Here is a 12,927-nt window from a genome sequence, read left to right as displayed (position 1 = left end):
CAGGATCATTTGTATATATCCCACCATTTCTTTGTCTCCTTAAAGGGGATATATTATGCTTTTTCCTGGTTTTCTGCTATTCATTAACTGTTATGATGTCAGATATCTATGCTGAACATGGTTAAAGTTCCAAAGCTTGAGGTTAATGAAGTTAGAAATGCTCCCTGCAAGTAAAAAGCCCAGACTTCAACGTGCTCTGAATGCTTCATTTGTGACAGTTTTTTCCATCTTCCTGACGAGTTGTCAGGATGTCAGATCGTCACACATGCTCATTTATGGCCCATTTACATTTATGAATGTTCTGTAGCCTTGGTTGCTAAGGTTGTTGCTAAGGTTTTTCCATGTGTTGTTTGTGTTGTCCACTCTCATATTTCAGATTGCATTCTGGCTCGAAAATGTACAGATGCATTTGAGAAGTTGACATCTTGAGTAAAAAATGAGAAAAAATAGTGAAATCCTACTACTATAGTTTGTTGGATGGTTTGTTGGCATAGCCTCCGCAGCCTGCGGATGTCTGCCTAGGGGCAGCTTCCAAGAGCTGGCCAATCAGAACAGAGTGGATTACTCAGGAGGGGGCGCTTAAAGAGACAGGAGCTAAAACGGCCTCTATCAGATAAAGGAGGGGGTGTGTAAAGGGTCAGTATAAGATAAATAAGGAGTTTTTGGAACTGTGAATCATGCAAATATGTTCCAGTAGAGCCCCAAAATAAAAATATAGACCTTTAAATGTGCATAATATGTCCCCTTTAGGGTAGAGGTGTAGGACACCTGCTTCCCCACTAACTCAAGGAAGTAGGCAGCTGAAACGCAGTGGAGAAGGGAGTGGAGACAAGACCCTTTCCCTAATGTATTGGGAACTACAAGCTGTAAATACTGGCAGGTGTGCCCAACAGCTTGGGGTTAGTGATGGAGGTGGAACGGCAAAGGTGGCATTAACAACCACAAGCAAGGCTGCTTGCATTGAGAGCTTAGGAGACTCCTCTGCAAAGAAGTCTTCACAAGTCCACTCAGTTCCTAGTAATCAGATCCCTTTCAATTTGAGTCTGTTTTTTTAATTTTAATGTTAATTTATGCACAACAGGTTCAGGTAGGCTTTCCAAGGATTTGTTTGAAACCAGGCCAAAATTTTTGGGGCCATGAATACCTCTGATGTGGATCTCTCCTGAGAGGATAGGCTCCATTCTCAGCACAGCTGGAGATTATGCTGGAGTTAGCTTGCAGAAACAGCATAACCTGCAGCAAGAAGGTCTGTGCTATTGTCATCCTCATCACTGTCTAACCCTAAGCAAGTAAACTACAGTCCAAACAACCAAAAGCCTCCTGGACACTGCTCGGAATGAGGATCAGTCACACACACACAGGTGGGGCAGAACTAAAACGCACAAGGAGAAGAGGGAGTTTTCCTTGACCAAAGGTAATCATCTCAATTAGGGACGCACGATATTGGATTTTTTGCCAATATCCGATATGCTGATATTTCCAACTCATTGTGGCCGATTGCCAATGTCGATATATGCACATATTTTTTTCCAGCTGGCTGAGGAGACTATTACACATGCAATCATAGATTGTACTAAGTATGATCAAGAAAGACAATATATGAAGGAAGAATTTAGGAAGACTGGAGTACAGGAGCTCAGTATTTAAACTTTTATGAACCTGCCAAGTGGGTGGAGCAGTAGAGTTTTCTTTGAGTTTATTAGACAGACAGGATTAATGTGTAGGATTAATCTTTGGTCAACACTCTGGAGCAGAAGGTGGCAGTGTTTCCTATCTGTGCAGCCGAACATAGCAGCTCCTCCATGGACTATTTTACCCTGACGGTCCCGGTGCTTCCTCCGCAGGCTCCACTTCACTCAAGCTGCCCGTCAGACCCGCTGCTTCTTCCCACTTAAACCTGAACAACAAACCGCGGCTTGATGCTCTGGTTGGATCCACACAGAGAGCTGGGGCTAACATTAGCTGAGAGGCTAGCGGAGCGTTAGCAGCTTGGCCGGAGTGAAGCACAGCCAGCTAGCCTCTGCTAGAAGAAGCAGCTGGTCTGACGGGCAGCTGAGTGAAGTGGAGCCTGCAGAGGAAGCACCGTGACCGTCAGGGTGAAACAATCCGTGGAGGGAAGCACAGTCATATGGTGGAGGAGAAGGCAACAAATTGGCCTCTCATAATCGGCAGAAAATGTTCATTTCGGCCGATGCCGATGTTTCATTTTAGAGCTTATATCGGCCGATACCGATGACCTGCCGATAATATCATGCATCCCTAATCTCAATGTCACGTTTTTCTTTCCGTTACTGAATGAAAGTGGATTCTTGTACCACTGGAGAAGATTAGACCTGACTAGCTGAGCAAGTGGCTGCAAATTTCAGTGTGCTGCTCTGCAGAGGAGAATGGTCAAGCTTTTAGATCCCATTAGTGGACAAAACCTGTGTGAAATAGAGCAGGCTGTGATTTTTGTTTCTCAAAACTGAAAAGTGGAATTGAGAGTTACTATTTATAGTATACTTACAGTTGTGTAAGATATATTTCTGACTATATATATATATGTATATATATATATATATATATATATATTCTGTGAATGTAGGTCTCATATTGCATCATAATGTCTGCAAACTTTATTCAAACATTGCATTTAATAGTTGCAGTACATTTTCCTTGTGTGCTTATGGTCATGCGCATGTAGTTAATGCCTCCACAATATTTTAAAAGCTACATAATGAAATTTGTCATCGATTTAATGTTTTTTCCAGTTTGTGTCTAGCCAATTTGTTACATGGTTTGCCCTCACATTGCCAGTGAAAGCTGTAGCAGACAGTGGGAGAGACAGAGGAGCCTTTCAGCAGAAAGGAAAAGGACGCATGTTATCTGGAATAACATGCATGACTGTCAGCTGTGTGATCTGGTTCTGTAAATCAGCATTACAGCTCAATGATCCAGGTCATACTCATGCATGAATGCTGGGCACACAGGGGAATTGTTAAACTCAGCACATCCAAATAATTTCTTGGCACCCTCCATGCACTCTGGCACATTTTTTTTTTCCTTGTTCATGATCCCTAATTAATGACAAATAAACAGTATAACGCATCTTGATTGTCTGGTTGTGGAAAGCTGTCAAATTTCCTCCTTCTGTCTTAAATATAGATTAACAAGAAATGTTGCTTCTTCTTTTTTTTTTTTTTTTTTTTTTTTTTTTGGTAAATCAGCTTTTATTCTAGTTAAGGTATTTGGTAATCATCCATTTGCAGATTTCAACATGTTCCATTATAAACCTCATGGGAGCTTTTCAAAATATACTAAAAAAAAATTCAAGTGCATGTGAGAAATAAGCATACAAATACACACCAGCTACTGTCAGATCCTGAGAATAATCATGCGATTATGATGTGAATACAGGACGTATTCATTTTATAGACAATCTTGGACATTTCCAGTGTTAGAACAGGCAAAGGTAAACAATGTTTAAATCTGATTGCCCTTAATGCATACTAAATTGTAAACAACACATTTTCACAAAATCAGGACACACTTTAATACCATCCATCAACCCAGTGTAAACAACTACTTTGTATTTTGTGTAATTAACTATATTTTTTCTGTCTCCTTAGAAACCTGGGAAGTATAAATTATTGAAGCCTTTTGCTCTGCTCGATACAGCGTCTGCTGAACACTACAGAGGAAAACAAGGAGAAGAGCTAAAAAGCTATTTTTTAACTTTGATTTGAAAAAATAAGAAAACAAACATAAAAAAATATGTTGTGCTCTTGGGCTAAAGCTCACCTTTAAGAATTCCAGAAAAGCTGGTTTAGACATGCACGCCTTTTTAATGAGAGCCATGGCGTTGGTGAAGTTGTTCACGTAATCACTGTATACATCCAGCACCATGGACTTGGAAAACTGTGGAAACAGAAAGAGGCATAATCATCTGAATTTGTAACAACAGACCAACAATAAGAGGGTCTAGTGCACTGCCATGTTTGATTATTTTGTCTTTACACCAGCATCCACAAACAAAGTCATGTAATTTCCTCTGACATCTTGAATGTCTGGCTAACCATCCTGTTTTGCCGGGTGACCCATAGGTAATTTCAATGCAAAGAGAGGCTGGAAAATGGCCACTTAAGTATAGTACTTTAAAAAATTGGTTTGTTTACCATCCCGCTTGCTGCAACACCCTTCACGAGCCATTTAAGAGGTTGGGCAAAGAGGGATGAGGTGGCAGAGTGTGAGAGAGTGTGTGTGTGTGTGTGTGTGGGAGGGGGTGTGTCTGTTGTGAGGTAGACATTTATTCTCTCTCCTCAATTAAACCCACACCAGGCAGCTGATAATGGCAGTGTGAGGAGTGGTGGGGAATTAGCAAATAACATGAAGGAATTAACCCTCTTTGCTCACACCCTCTTTCAGGATCCTGCCTCTAAGATATTACTACAAGCCCTGCAGGTACAGATATATTGCCACATGAAAAAGGGGCAACTCAATGAGGAGTACACAATTCCAGCACTTTCATTTTCTAGTGTGGCCTCATTTGGTGGTGGGTCTTAGGATATCAATGGAACAGCGCTATAATGGCCAGCGGAGAGGCGAATAATGAGCGGACCTTATGGATGAGCACAATGCAAAGACAAAGAAAACTCACACTGAACACTATTATTCTAGTGCCAGAATCTGTAAACACATATCCCAAAGAGTATTGGATGCAGTGGAGATATTCATCACAACTGTAATTGATTCTGTGTTTGGGGTAAACTGTCCCTGTTTGCCAAACTAAAACCTGTAGCTCATTATAACTCTGGTAGCAGTGATTGTGTTATAAAGTTAGACAGAAATGCGACAAAAAAAAAGAGCTTTTACGCAGAATCCAAGTCTTTGATTGCATTTTAGACAGACACACATAAAGTATGCACACCGACACACACACACAAAGCAAATAAGCCTCACACGGACATATATGAAGATACATAATAAACATGCGCATGCACGCACACTAACCGAAGCAACAAATAAGTCTCCGATTTTCTCACTGGTGTCCCACTCAGCCACACGTGATGCCAGTGCAATTTGAAACATGGAGTGGCACTGCGTAATCTCCCTGATTCGGTAAAATATAGGCCGGATCTTCCGTGGACTCAAGATGCGAGGATCAGCTTCCATCAATGGTCTGTGGTATTCCTGGAGAGATTGTAAGAGAAAATTGAGTTTTTATTGCTGTTGTTGTTATATGAAATGTGTGTGTGTGTGTGTGTGTGTGTGTGTTTGGGTGGGTGCTTAAGATGAATCAGCAGTCCACCTTCCTTAAGCATCTCTTCTTCTTTTCAGCAGCATAAATAGACAACTGAGGGATAACTGACAAAGATCCTTTGAATTGAGAAAAATGAGGAAATGTAGTCATGACGCCTGGAAGCACATAAATCCAAATGATTCACCCATAAAAGAGCATTTGCCAGAAGCAAACATGTTAAAAACTCAAGGTGACTTGTAATCATAAAAGCCAGAATAATAGTGGCAAAAAAAAAGCAGCTCCCAGCAGAGTTACAGATGCAAAAGCAACATGGTGAAAGGGCCATTGATTGATTCTTCAGTCAGCACTCATGGGGATATTAACATAGCCTAAAGAAATGAGTTTGACAGGCTCTTTGTGAATGGCAAGGCAATTCATGACTTCTTTGAGTCTGAACATGCTGAAGTATAAATAATTATGTGAGCGAGCCAAACATGTAAGATAAAAACACACTTTAACACCAAAAAAATGGATCTATCCAAGAATCAGTGATGGTATTTTTTTTTGTCGTTGATGTTTTTATCTCCGTAAATCCATCCACACCAAATGAATAAACTTCAGAAGGAACATGAGCAGGCAGCACAACATGAGCGATTGTGCAATCTGTCTTACAGCAATAAAGAAAGTTACAACTCTCAATGTCTAATTGTGCTTGTGGCCTTTCATCTTTTTATGTTATCTGTTTGAAGACACTGCATTTACCACTTGGCTGGACTCTCCAAATAACAAAAGATATTTCAAAAGAGCTAAACCTCACAAAGCATCACACACAATCATGTCACTCGACAACAAAGGTAGGGCATTGTATCTTGACAGTGAGAGATTTTGCAGTGCATAAGGCGGCCATTGATCGCTGCTGATTCCATTCCAGTGCATGCTCCTCTTGTTTTTCCATGATGAGGAGATAACAAGTCTCCTTTTCCCCACTAAAAAGAGAGATTAAAGAGGAGAGGCTGCGCCCCATCCAGCGCAAGCCTGACAGTCTCTCTCTCTTAGCATCAGCACGCCGCCACGAAAACACGGACGGCTGTTTCATCAGGATTATTTATGCTGAGACACCGCGGTAATTTGATGGATATCACCGCTTCTCTTTTCAGTGTAATTCATAATAGCTAAATGCTGAAGATATTGCATGTGGCAGAGGAGGACCACTGGGACTTAACAGCTCACCTGCAGGATTCTCCTGAGAGACTCCAGGTAGCTGCGCTCGCTCTGAATGATGGAGCCCAGGATATGGCGTCTGACAACCTGCGTAGACAACAGACCAGTCAGGAAATCTAGCACTAAGAGGACATGATGGGACTGCAGTGTGCGGTATGCTTTCACTTAAGCATGGCGCTGGTTGATGGAGAGCACTATAATCATGTGTTTGTCACAGGAGGAAAAAAAGAGTCAAAAGAGAAGTAGGTGTCCGTCGATGATTTCTTTTACATTACAGCAGCAGTTCTAGTTGTTATAAAACACACTGCTTTTCCAAACAGGATAAAGAGAATAGAGCGTATATGTATGTAAAAATACAGAAATAACCAGTGAACATTTTTAACATGATAGCCTAGAGCCTTATCTCTAAGCTACTGGGTAGAGCATATGTTCACAAAAATGCTGGAGTACATGTTTGAACATATAGTGGGTGTATTTATTTAGGACAAGTAAGAAGAAATAATCCTGTCAGGTGCACCTGGTGGCTGGTCAGCCCTTCTGGCATGGGGCTCAGCTGTGGGGGAGGATGCTTCACTTCTGATACAGCCACATCCAGGTATCCTGCATCATCCTCCTCTTCTGCAGACGTTCAGAAATGAAGAAGGAGAAAGAAACAGAGAGGTTAAAAAGAGAGTGTGTGTGTGTACGTGTGTGTGTGTGTGTGTGTGTGTGTGACAGAGAATGAGACAGAGAGAGAGGGAACAACAGAAAGGCAGCCTTCAGATCTCACTGCAGCTGGAGACACACTGCAACACACTAAGTTTATTACCTCTAAAATATGAAGAGACTTCTGTACTCTCTGAATAAGAGACAGAAACAGAGAAAGGAGAAAGAGAGAGAGAAAGAGAGAGAGAGAGAGAGAGAGAGAGAGAGAGGCAGAGAGGCCTTAGGGAAATAAAAGAAAAAAAAAACTTTCAAAACATTACTGTATCTCTGTAGGAGTAAAGGAGGCACACAGAAGTGCATCTGCAAAACACGATCCGACACACTCTCTTCTCTGCATTGGCACAAAGACATTCGACATTCAAAAAAAAAAAAAAATCCCCACTTCACCCTTAACCATAAAGACATAGATACCAGAAGCTTTCACCGTTCCAATTAAAGACTTTGGAACGATAACAGAGGATTGGTGGAAAAGAAATATAATGCCGTGCAGATTCCCCTCGATCAACACCTAAAAATAGCAGCACTGGCCTCTTTACCTCTTTGTGATGGCTCGGAGATTTGTTTCAGGCGTGGGTCTGGTATCTATGGTTTAGGGAGCTGTTCAATACTCCATTAATGGATGCTAATCTCCCTCTATTGTCAGGCCACGCTTCCTATAACACAACCTATATATTGTGCCATGTGAGTTGCTCTATCCGTCTCTTTTTCACACATCAAAAACTTTATTCGACCACATTGTCTGTCTTAAAAACTGAGAAAGCCTGTCTGTTTTATTTATTATGGTTATAATCAGTGAGATCTTTCTTTTTCACAGTGCTTTCATTTCTCCCTGAAGGGATTTGTATAAAGAAAAAGTAAGACTTTCAACTCTATCTGCCTCAAACACAACTTTGGCTTGGCAAGCTTTACACATAAGCAACTGCCAAAGAGTCAACTGTAAGGAGTTACAAAACACAAACTTAGCCATTCCAACCAATAGCCATTCCTAAAATAATATAACTTTCATCCAAAAAAAAAAAAAAGCCAGCTGACCAACATTTACAAGTTTTCATACTTCTCTGCATTACCCAGTGGATCTTTTCTGTGAAGGAAGGAAACTTTCCGCATGACGGCTATTTTGGTCTTTTCAAGCCCATCCTTCGTTCCGCTCCTCGCCGCCTTCATGAGCTGCTGAACCTGGTTGGGAGAAGTAGACAGACACCGAAGAAGGAGCGTGAGAGCACGAGGAGAGTGCCATGCTGTGGAGACTTGATAACCTATAGTGCTCCTCTAGAGAGAGATGGAAAGAAGTGGCGCTCAGTGGGCTCATCACGAATCTCTCACCATCTGCGACTCCCTGTGGGTCGTTGTAGAGCCTCTAATCAGAAAGTCTATGAGCATATCATGGAGAGATTATGGTAACGGAGTGAGCTCCACATCAGAGTAACAGAGCCTGCGTTGCTTAGTGTGGGAGAATTCAGCTGACCACAAACTCCACTCAGAGCATCACACAGGCTCTGCAACCAGACTCCACAGACCAAGAATACACACAAGGTTGGTAGTATTTTTAAATGATGATACTTCAGGAAAGTAGGTCATTATTTGGGGGGTAAGTTGCACTGGTGTTTATGTAACTAAATGCGCAGAATATCATTTAATAATTAATGTGTCCCATAAATGTGTCTTGATATTAAATAAGACAGGGAAAGAGAGAGAGACCGACAGAGAGTCTCAAAGGAAAGTCACAGTCCAAAGGAAAGCTGGAAAGGATGGTGCAGATAGTCAGTTAAGCCTTTGAGTCAGCTGTGCATACAACACAGCATATATCAGCTCTGGGTGATCATCAATCCTATTGGCAAACATCTAGCAGAGTGATTTGAGCTCTGCAAAGGAAAAAAAAAAAAAAAAAAAGTGATATAGCTGTGTTCTCTTGCTGCCGGTGAGATACCTTGATGTCATAGTTGTGCTTGCCAGCCAGCCTCATGGCCAATTCACGTTTGGTCCTGGCACATCGTTCCCTCAGCCGACGCACTTCAGGAGAGAGCTACAGGTGTTGGACAGGGGGAGGGTGGGTCATTGGGCGCAGGTTGTGCGTTTAGCCACAAGAGGCGAAGGGAGGAAGAAAAAGTAGGGGGGAGAGGAAATAGAAAAAGGAAATGGAGGGAAAGTGATCAAGGCAAAAAAAGAAAAAAAAAAAAAGCTACGCAACATCGGGAGTTAATCACAAGCACAGAGAGTGAAAGCTCGGAGCAATGCTTTGGTCAGAGGAGTTATGCTATATAAAGCTAATGGCCGCTGATTTGTAGAGAAGGATGTGGGGGGGGGGGGGAGGAGTGCAGGCGGTTTAAGGCAAATATTATAGAAGCAAACTCTGTCGCAGCTTTCCCAGGCTGCTCAAATTAAGCAGTGAACTGAACGAGAGGAGAAATTCAGGTACACTTGGTGAAAAATTAATCGGGCGAGACTAATTAAAAGCAATGTGTTTTTGAAGAGGGCTGTTCAAGCCGAAAAGTGTTGCCGGGGCCTAACAGTCGAGGTTTCTTCATTAATTGTTCAACCAGTGAGGCTAAATTCTTCCTTTTGTTCAGTGGCCTGGGACAGGCATGGCGAGAGAACTGCGGGAGGATTTTTCACACCACACCTTCCTGTAATTACCTGAGCAACTCATTTTCTGTCCCAATACGTCAAATTTTTTTTTTTTTTTTTTCTTTCACTCTTTGGTCTCCCTCCCTTTCTGAAAGCATGGATTTAATTTGGGATTTTCTTGGATTACAATGGGGTGATATTCTCCACAAACACCTTCAATATGTAAAAATATGTAAAGCTAGGTATAAATCTATACGTTGATAAAGATTCAACTCAGCAAAATACTTTTATATTAGCATGACTTCAACTGCAACCGTGCATGCACGTTAAAGGCTGGTGAAGCATTAAAGGGAAATGCAGCCCGATGTGAATGTGCACACAGTGCCATCATGTGGAAGACTGACACCCTGTAAGCCATGCTGCACAACACTGATGAACAGCATCGCTGGCAAAGAGGAGGCGAGGAGATCTGAGGCTTTTCAAACAGAGATGCTTCTTGTTTATTTTCATCCCCACAACCAAAGTATAAACCCTGGACAGCCTGCTATGTATTTTTCATGTTCTTTATAGTTTCCTTCCAGTTCTATAAATTAATAAAGCCAACTACGGTAGAGGAGCAGGAGATGAAATATTCTCCTTGATTATTTTTTTTTTAAGTGCTGGAAAGAAACCAACCAAAACAACCTGACTGGTCATGATGCCATTTAAAATAAACACAGAGGATGATCTGTGTGAGATAAATACACATATGAAACATGCATCCACACACACACACACACACACACCAACACTACCTTGCTCCGTGTCGGTAGTTTGCTCTCGTTATCAGAGTGCTCGTCATAGCTCTCAAACTCACTGGAGCTCCACCCGTTGTCTGCATCCTGAGGACCACTGTCTCTCTGAACATCTTCATAGATCATATCTGTCAAACGCACATAAATATTACACGTCAGACCAAGATTATAAATGGATAAATTCATCCTAAACAAACACGTTTGTGTCCCTGATACTAACCTTCATCGGGAGAGAGGGGGTCTTCACTTGGAACGTCATCATAGATCACCTCTAAAGCCTCCGCCGTCTGTGGCTCAGCTTCAGCCGCACATAATGAAAGCAGAGAAAACCAGCAGCATCAAAGTAAACAAACATTGTTTTAAATGGAAAAAGAGCGGTGCCTATCTTCTATCTTTTTTTTTTTTTATCTCCCTTTCTGTTTGATAGTTGCACCTCCTGTTGTTGCATGATTCTTTTACATTTCTTCCCCCCAAAAAAAACAAAACACGTTCACAGACATGCACACACAGCTCCGAACTACATTGCCTGGCAAGATAAAAGACACTGGATCTTCTCGCCTCTGGTTAGGAATTTACACAGCTTTTGAATATTTACATACTTATTATATCATTTGCATTTAAAGGTCTTGTTCCTCGGGGAGATCTGGCACATCTCTTATACATGTTGCCATAATGGCTTTGTCCATGTGACGCAACAGGATTGTATCCAGCTTGTTTGAGCTATTGACCCATTCTATCTCCACGCTCGGCAGGATTTGTCATTAACTGCTTTGAGAGTGTTTCAGCCTAATTTAGCTCAGTGAGCTTTATTGATTTGGTTTTAAACTGCGATTTGTCTGCAACACTTTCTCCTAAGCCTTGAACAGCAACAATCACTGTTTTCAATTAATCTGATTGGAGATGTGTATTCAGTCATGGATTATTCAGCAGAGTTCAGTCTAAAATTCGAAATAACCTTGGACACAATCCAGGAGATGAACAAAGAGCAAATGTTTTTTTGTTTGTTTTTTTTTTCTACAAAAGAGGATTACACAAATGTTTTTTTTTTTTTATATCTCACTCACTTTCCTACGCTTGTGCATTCAGAAAAGACTCAGAATAGAGAAGAAAACGACTGGATTTGAGCTATCAGCCTGACTATCAGCATATCTGCAAAGTGACTGGGCCTCTTGGGAAAATGGCTTTTTATTTTCAAACATGGTAAACCAGAAGTTATTCCCTGTGTTTTCTTACTTTTATTTAACTTTTTTCTCTACAGAGTCACAATGACAGTCCAACAAACACATTCATAGGTCACAATGTCACTGGAGGAAACAGAAAAATACACAGTGGTAATGAGTAAGTCTTAATTGTTACAAATTTATAAAACACAGTAAAGCCTTTCGAAACACTGTCAGATAATTACATCACAATTTTCCATGACCACAACTGAGGAGTGTTGCTTTGACAAACAGGAAATACTCCATTATTCATAATGATCCATATAAAGTTCATTTGGTCAAACTACAATAAACAAGTCTGCCCTCAAAGCAGGTTAAAACGCACACAAAATGTTTCCTTGTGTCTGGTTTTCGACAACTAAATGTATAAAGTATCAAATGTAAAAATACAAATGTAGCACAGTAATAGATTTCTCATTAAGATCAGTACAGAAGTAGTCATTTATTTTGTCTGGCGTTAGCTTGCTTTTCCCACTTTCTCTATTGTAATTTCAGATATACGGAAGAGAGCTTTAATACAATTTTATTATTCACTCGGTTTAAATAAACTGTACACGTTCAAAATGACAGCAGGGGCCTGTGTGTGAAAATACATCAGAAGAGTGGGGCATAAAAAATGTCATGCAGCATTGCAGGGCTCCTTTACATCTCTCATTTCTGAGCCACCTTCAAATAACAGCAGCACTGCTGACTGAGTCAAAATCCAAAAGCAATTTTCCTTCATGGAAATGGTTCTCTATTGATCCTCATCCTGAATTAATTGGATTCATGTCATGTCTGTGTAGAAATCAAATCATGGCAGAAAAAACGTGTGCGTGAGCGAGTGTGTATTGTGCTGGTATGTGTTCAAATGGACTGCATGCATGTGTGTGTTTGTGCACATGCGTGAGACTATACATACGTGTGTATCTGGCTTCTTTCTCCTTAGAAATCAATGAACCGTAAGATGACCGTAGGTATGTAATATGGTGTTCTTGCCACCTTTGATCAAGGTCAAGAAATGCAATGTGTAGTACTAACAAAATACTAGTACACAATTTATATTGCCATTGTCATTATAGTGGTGTCCACGGTGCTGTTTACGCAACTCTGGTAGCCCAATTGGTTTTCTATCTGATCTGTCCGTGATGTGAACACTATAATACATAGGTGGAATGAGCCTGAATCCCAAGGCAAGCTTAGGTTTAATCTTTTTGGTCTGAAA

At 41.1% G+C, this 12,927-nt stretch overlaps 1 protein-coding gene across 4 annotated transcripts in view; it reads right to left on the bottom strand.

Annotated features, from left to right (window-relative positions):
• The window catches only part of arhgef10la (Rho guanine nucleotide exchange factor (GEF) 10-like a), a 125,159-nt gene that overhangs the window by 91,147 nt on the left and 21,085 nt on the right, over window positions 1-12,927 (bottom strand). Inside the window, exons 5-12 of one of the 4 annotated variants that reach the window (XM_067586494.1) lie at window positions 10,724-10,801; window positions 10,504-10,631; window positions 9,072-9,167; window positions 8,212-8,320; window positions 6,957-7,057; window positions 6,449-6,526; window positions 4,990-5,169; window positions 3,781-3,897 (exon numbers count right to left, since the gene is read on the bottom strand). In XM_067586494.1, coding sequence (XP_067442595.1) covers window positions 3,781-3,897; window positions 4,990-5,169; window positions 6,449-6,526; window positions 6,957-7,057; window positions 8,212-8,320; window positions 9,072-9,167; window positions 10,504-10,631; window positions 10,724-10,801 — 887 coding nt within the window. Of the gene's footprint in view, window positions 1-3,780; window positions 3,898-4,989; window positions 5,170-6,448; window positions 6,527-6,956; window positions 7,058-8,198; window positions 8,323-8,467; window positions 9,047-9,071; window positions 9,168-10,503; window positions 10,632-10,723; window positions 10,802-12,927 lie in introns of those variants that run through there. The other 3 variants (XM_067586495.1, XM_067586496.1, XM_067586497.1) reach the window with 3 other exon arrangements.

Source organism: Thunnus thynnus, chromosome 4 (assembly GCF_963924715.1).
Source record: "Thunnus thynnus chromosome 4, fThuThy2.1, whole genome shotgun sequence".
Taxonomy (NCBI): Eukaryota; Metazoa; Chordata; class Actinopteri; order Scombriformes; family Scombridae; genus Thunnus; species Thunnus thynnus.
The sequence above is the reverse complement of the archived record's forward strand: the minus strand, read 5'-3'. Positions and strand labels throughout refer to the sequence as shown.